The sequence below is a fragment of the Macrotis lagotis genome, chromosome 4, assembly GCF_037893015.1.
Source record: "Macrotis lagotis isolate mMagLag1 chromosome 4, bilby.v1.9.chrom.fasta, whole genome shotgun sequence".
Lineage (NCBI taxonomy): Eukaryota > Metazoa > Chordata > Mammalia > Peramelemorphia > Peramelidae > Macrotis > Macrotis lagotis.
The window spans coordinates 161,326,332-161,333,576 of NC_133661.1; the positions used below are offsets into that span (position 1 = coordinate 161,326,332).

General features: G+C 36.9%; 1 protein-coding gene across 9 annotated transcripts in view; it reads left to right on the plus strand.

The window, feature by feature from the left end:
- The window catches only part of LRRC49 (leucine rich repeat containing 49), a 221,103-nt gene extending 218,189 nt beyond the window's left edge, over nucleotides 1-2,914 (plus strand). For 5 of the 9 annotated variants that reach the window (XM_074234531.1, XM_074234532.1, XM_074234528.1 and 2 more), the window contains exon 9: nucleotides 539-2,894. In XM_074234531.1, coding sequence (XP_074090632.1) covers nucleotides 539-742 — 204 coding nt within the window. In that variant the 3' untranslated portion in view covers nucleotides 743-2,894. Of the gene's footprint in view, nucleotides 1-538 lie in introns of all 9 variants that reach the window. The other 4 variants (XM_074234526.1, XM_074234525.1, XM_074234527.1 and 1 more) reach the window with 4 other exon arrangements.
- Nucleotides 2,915-7,245: the final 4,331 nt, after the last annotated feature.

Genomic DNA, 7,245 nt, shown 5'->3' on the forward strand with positions numbered 1-7,245 from the left:
ATCACAGAAATTGATGGTTGGAAAGGTCCTTGGCAGCCTGTAGTTCAACTCTTACATGAAAGGAATCTCCACTATAGTGTTTTTGCTTGAAGACCCTCAAGGAGAGGGAGCCCCATTTCAGTTGTAGTTGTTAGGAAGTTTTTAACTACCTTGAAGTCTAAAGAGGTCTCTTTGTAACTTCTACCCAGAGATTCTTCTGCCATTGGGGACCAAAAAGACTTAATCCAGAAAAGTCTGGGTTTGTGTGCCAATCACTGGTTATGTTACTATAGATAAGTTGCTGAAACTTCCACAGTTTTCTTTTCCGTTCTCTGTAAAATGTAAATAATACACTGACTACCTCTTAGGGTCATTTTGAGGAAAGTGCTTACAGCAAACTCCTTGTTAGAAGAGGGAGTAGCAAATTTATAAAAATTGTGCTCACTTTACCACTACCTTCTTCATGATCCCTAGTTTGTCTATAGAGCAATGAAATGTTTTAGCCCTTTTGTTTGGTTCTAAATCTTTTCGTTAATTCAAACTATTTATTTCCCAACAGGAAATAAAGGAAAAAAAGAAATTTTGCAAGAATTACATACATGACCTTGTGAAAGAAGCAGCTGAAATCAACATGAAAAATGAATCTTTACAGAAGCTTTGGCCTCAGATGTTCATTGAGCTTGTCAGGGATGCAGTAATAGAAATTCGCAATAAGAATTCCTACATGAAACTTTGTCTACAAAGGATAACTGATGCAAAATAGTACTCTACCAGTTCTTTTTGATTTTAATATTTTGTGTTTTGTTTCAAGAAGACTTAAAATATAGAGGATAAGCATTAACCAGAAAAATAAATCACTTTCCTACAAAGGATGGCTTCTAAGCATCATTGAATACAATTTTTCCAGGGAGATTTGGCTAGGCTTTAAAAAAAAATTTAAAAAGAGCAAAGATTTATTTAAGATGTCATTATGGCCTTTGTGAATAAAGCCATTTGTAGAAAATAAGATCACAGATTGGATGGTTGTCTTCTGTGGTTGCTACTGGTGATGCTGCTACCCTAACTCAGAATGGGTAGATTCTACGTAATGCTTCAGCATGATTGTGTTTCTCTTTGGTTTTTTGAACTGACAATTTTCAACCCTTTTTATTTTCACCCATGGTTTTAAAAGCCAAAAATATGTTCAAGGAATTATTGTTTTTTATGACTGAAAAATTATTAATAAATTAGTAAAAAATTGTTCTCTGTTTACCTTAATTCAGTCAGAACAATCTCCCTTATTAAACTATATTCCTTTTCCTGGTTCTATAGGTAGCCTTTTTTTCTCCTTACCCAAGAATGGGCTTGTCCCTGTGTGACGTAGATCTATATTCTTCTTGGAATATCCCCTTAAAAGGGTGTTCAACAGGTTTAGTAGAACATTTAGAGGTTGGAGGTGGACTGAGAAACTGTAGGGACTGGAGCTATGAGAACAAAATTCAAATGCAGCCAATTTTCACCACATTTTTTTCCCGTCGTTTTTAAGTGGTAGAATGTCCTAGTTACTAACCAGATAACATGCTCATATGAAGCCAATTGCTTAAGTTTGTATTCTTAGTTCTTCATCTCTAAAATGAGAAGACAGCATCATGCGTTTGAAGGCCTATCAACTATCCTAACCTAATTTTCAAATGAGCAAAAGTTCCTGAGAAGTGAACTAACTTGTCCCAACTCATCAATGTAATAAGTTTCAGAAGTAGTATTCAAATACTTATCTTTGGACAAATCCAGATACCATACTTCTTTCATGTTGTATTACCTATCTCTCAATTTTTCTGAGACTCAAATGAGTTCATTTCTAGAGTACATTATAATCAACAGTTATGTCAATATGATTTTTTTCTTGTTATATGTACCAGCTACCAGCAAGAGTATCCTTAAAGATGAATTGTCTCTCAGGTTTTTAATCTGTAAAATGGCGATACTAATATGTATACTATCAACTAAAGAATTTCAGTTTTGTAAGCAACCCTAGAGTTCCTAGTGCAACCTACACTTGGATAGACATCTCTTTTACAATACATAATAAACAAATATCCAACTAAGTTTTGTTCTAAAACACAATGACACAATGTCTCAAGACATTGCATCTTTTATGAGGAGCTATTATAGTAACAATTTTTCCCTTTCTCATTGTATGAAAAACACTTTGTAAAATTAAATTTCTATTAATAGCACCATTGTCACCCCAAAAACTATTATAGTAGAGAGTGCAAAGGTTTTTCAGACCTTTTGAGTCCCTAGTCATAGGGATCCACCTGGATCAGAGGGTATGTTCCTCACCCCAGTCTCATTTCTTCTTGCTATATTATGAACAATGTCTTGGGCCCTTTTTGGTTTTTTCAAACCCACAAAACATAAAGACAGGTAAATAAAAAGTATCATTGCAATCCAATCTAGGTATTTGTCAGATGACATAAACTCATTCACATTAATAAACATTTCACTTGCCATTTTAATCACACCCAAGCTCAGATGTTTTGCTGGCTTCTCCCCATGTGTTTTGTTTTCTCATGCAGAAGCATCTGGGATGTCTCAACTGTGCCACACAGATATGTCAAGGTTTATCATCACTGATCCCAAATCCTGAAGATGCAGAACTAGGACCCAAGCCTATCACACAGGAAGGCTGTTCCTGTGCTTTTCACTTTACACTCACTCTGAACACAGGAGGGACCGAGGTTTTGAGGCAGGGACATCCTCAGGTGCCTTTCCTTCATTTACTTCCTAATATTCTAATTCTTCCTAACATATACTAATTTCAATGTGGGTTTTTTCAGTTAGTGGTCTACTTATTCCACAACTTCCTACCCCATCACAGAGACACACGGGCCAGATGTACTGCCATACCACATCTCAATCCATTAGTGCTTGTTTACAATTAGGGAGTGTATGGGGAAGAAGAGAGGATAATTAACATTCATAAATAGCTGAAAGAACACTCAGTGTTCTCTGCATGATGGACTACTATCCTCACCTTCCCAGGGTTCTCAGGTCTAACACCAGGGATAGTACATATCCAGGGGAAATAATTTGTACTGTTAAAGTGTTTTTGAATATAGCTTCTGGCAGTTACTGCAGTAGGTAGTTATGTAACTGGATGACCAGGAGGTGGAGAACCAGGTTAAACCAAGAATAGCTACTATAGGACTACAAAACTGAATTGAGATTCTCAGCAGGAAACTCAATATAACTAATAGCATTTTATGAAAAGTTTGTAGAAAGGGCCAGGTGGCCACCCTCCAACCCTCAAAAGGGAAATGTGCTTAGGAGCTCAAGCTGTTGGTTGCTCTACCCCCAAATCAGTGAATGTTAACTTTAAGTAGGCAAAGTCATTCTCCTAGTAATGGAAATAATCTGGGAGCAAGATGGACAAGGTTCTTACATCTATTTGACCTATGGGATTTAAGTTACCACAATTAGAGTAAGAGTCAGTAGCCCTAATGAATGTACCAGTTGCCTTCCCATATCCTGATACTGCCTACAGGGAGGTATTCCATAATTGTCCCTCATATCAATCAATAAACATTAAGGGCCTACTATGTTAGGTGTGCTGGGGATTCAAAAAAAGGCAAAAGAGAATCCCTGCCTTCAAGGAACTTAGTCTAATGGGGAAGAAAGTATGCAAGCAATTATATAGAGAAGGATAAAAAGGAAAAAAAGTAGAGTGAAAGTACTAGAATTGAGGGATTGAGGAAGGCTTCTGGAGTTTTGGTTAGGTTTTAAAGGAAGCCAGGAGGTAAGTCAGAGTGGAGAATGGAGCGCAGTCCAGGCTATGAGAAGACAGAGTGCAACTGGGCCAAACCTCTTGGTATCAGAGTAGTATGGTTCTGGAAAGTCTACCTCAGTGGCTATCCCTGGGTGCTTTGGAGAAAGTCTTATACCTTGGGTTACTGAAAAAAAGATTTTAGGCTTAACATAAACACCAAAAGGGCTGGGCAATGAGAATCCTACATTCTAAGCTCATCAGTTACTATATTTTTTGACACAACTGAGTTCTCACACTTGTCTTTTTTCACAGGTCTTAGGTTAATAATTGAAGTCAAAGGATTAGAAATGTTTGTATTGACTGATATTCTTGGTCTATAAGAATATTTAAAACCTCTTCAAATTTAAAGTATTAGAAGGAGCTCTTCAGGGATTACATATTGGTTAGAGTGAAAATGGGCACCATCTTGGGGATGCAGTTGGGGAACCCAAAAATTATCTTTGTCTTTTAGCTTCTAGTGGATATAGAGACCACACAAAAAAAATTTAGGTTGTTCTAGATTGAGTGGTTTGGGTTTTTTGGTTGTTTTTTTATTATAAAAAAGTTGTATAAGAATACAGAAGAACCCATTATAAGGTAGGACATCAAATTTAAAGTTGAATATTTCTTTTAGGAAATTAAAGTTTAATAATAGACTGTCTAATACATTTCCTTGCTATGCAGGTGGAAGGCTAAAGTGACAAAGGGTTATGCTTTAATATACTGATCCTGAGCATCAGATAATTCACTGATAGTAGTTAATCAAGGAAATTGAGGATTTCCTAATCAAAACCTCTATCTTGAAATCTACACCAGATAATCATATACACTTTTGTGACAGTCAAGGTGGCTTTTTGAGATCTTTGGCAATTGTTTGACCTCAGGAGTCAAACTGGCAAGGAAAGAAGTCTAAGATCAGGGTTGAAGGTGTGACGTTTAGTTTGGAGGTGATAACTAATCACCAAGTGAACCAATTGGGAGGAAACTTAAAGAGTTACCTCTATGAACAAAAGAAACCATTTCTATTTGGACAGGAAGGGAGGGATTTAGGATGTGTTGTCCTCCTTGATCCTGTGAATTATTAGACAGTGGATAGAAAGAATATCTTAGATCATTAAATCTTGCAAATACATCTTGGGCCAGAATTCCTCAAAGGGCATCTTATGTAGGAAACTGAAGGATATCTTTTGTTATAGCTACATAGTGGTGCTAAAGACAGGCCAGTGACCTGCTCAGGCTTGTCCTCATGAGGTAGCAGTAGCTTGGTGGGGTCATCCCAAGGGAAAGATCTTTGTAGCATTAGAAATTTGGTTTTTATTAGGCTACTCAGACATAACTGTGCTGTGAGGAACTGACTCACCATCACCAGACTCAGGACTAATGGATAAGCCAGAATGCAAACTTAATTAATTTACAATGAGAAATAGAACTGAATACTCACATGGTGGGTGAGATGAATACATTCTTTTGTCAATAGGAGGGTAGACTATAAAATCAAATTAATACTAGGAGGATGCCTGGTGAGTCAGAGCAAAGGGAATTGGATAATCTTAATAGATGCTGTCATCAAACCCTGATAGTTTTCTGTACCCAATTTCATTATAGAAATAAATTTGGCAAATGAGGTTCCTAAAGTGGCTGCTCAGGGCATCCTTCCCCTGAGTGGTGCTGAATATGCACTGAAAAATCCAAATTCCTTTTTCAGATAACATGAAAATAACCACACTTCCATTGTGGTAGAGCTATTATAGTTTCCTTTTACATTAGTTGCATTTCAGACAGAGTCAGAACTAAAATTAATTGTAGGAATTGTAGAAAGTCATCTAGATTGTAACAGGAGCACATTGAGAAAGGAATCTTTCAAAATAATTTTTATAAATACATTGTTCTGATATTTCAAATGCTACAAAATTCTGCTTTCAGTAGCATCTAGGTATCCTGATAGATCAAGCAGTATGTGAAGGTTCAATGCCTCCAGAATATGCAGAAAGTGCCATTTTCAAACCTTGAGTATAATTTATCTCCTTGATAGAGTTGTAAACACAAAGCAACATTACCTCTTTTTATAATATAGCTGAAAAGGTCACAGCTTTATTTACATCATTTAAATGCTTTCCTGAGAGATTTCTTGGAGACAAACTAGTTTTCCTGATAACACTGTAAATAACATGCTGATCTCATTACAGAACATCAATCTTAAGATGGGCTTTTTTGGCAACTGACTACACTCATTTATAACTCTATAGCTTTGATCTATTTTTACAGATTCTTACTTTGAAAGGCTAAGGCTAAGCTTTCAGAAGTGACCTTTTCTGAACTTGTCCTTAGATTCTAGGTGGAAAACCCTGTTTGAGGACTTGTAGCATGCTCTGTGGGTAGCTAAGTGGTTTAGTGGGTGGAGTGCCGGGTTTGGAGTCAGGACAACTTGAGTTCAAATCCAGTGCATGCAATTGCTAGCTGTGTGACTCTGGGTGAGTCATTTCATCCTGTTTGCCTCAGTTTCCTCATCTATAAAGCAAACTGGAGAAATAATTCCGTTATCTGCCCAGAAATTCCAAATGGGGTCATGAAGAATCAGACACAGGGGCAGCTAGGTGGCGCAGTGGATAAAGCACCAGCCCTGCAGTCAGGAGTACCTGGGTTCAAGTCTGGTATCAGACTCTTAATAATTACCTAGCTGTGTGGTCTTGGGAAAGCCACTTAACCCCATTTGCCTTGCAAAAAAAACTAAAAAAAAGAATCAGACACAACTGAAAAATGACTAAACAGCATCCTCTGAATAGTCATAGATTATTATATATGAAAGCTACTATCTTCCATCTTATTCAGAAACAATGCATAAAAAAATCTATAGCTCAATGACTCAAAAGTCAGATACTTAAGGATTCAACCCTATTTAACATGTGACTCAAGACTCAGAATTATAACCCCCATGCTTTCACTGCAGAGAGGAAATAAATGAGTGTCTTTTTATTCATTAATGCATTAAGTAACCTAAATATCTGATAGGATGAAGATCCTTTTTTTTTGGTTTGGCTTTCAGATCCTCTAAATGTTTCAGTAGACTCGATTTCCTTTTGTTCTTCAATAGAGATTGTCCAGTACAACCAGGTGAGCAACTCAGAGGTTCAGAGGATAGAATACTGGGTTTGGAATTAAGAAGATTCATTTTCCTGATTCAAATCTGGCCTCAGACATTTGCTATTTGTGTGACATGGGGCAAGTCACTTGACCCTCTTTGCCTCAGTTTCTTCATCTACAAAATATTGAGAAAGGAAACAGTGCACTATTCCAGTATTCCTGTCAAGGAAAAACCCAAATGGGGTCATGAAGACTCAGAAATAATAGAAACAACTCAACAATGGGACAATCAGATATCTCAAATCCAGAAATTGAGAGTGTATTCAACCCTAACCCATAAAAGGATATGCACTGATGAACTATAACATGTGATATACTTGGGGGTGGGGGTTTGCAAG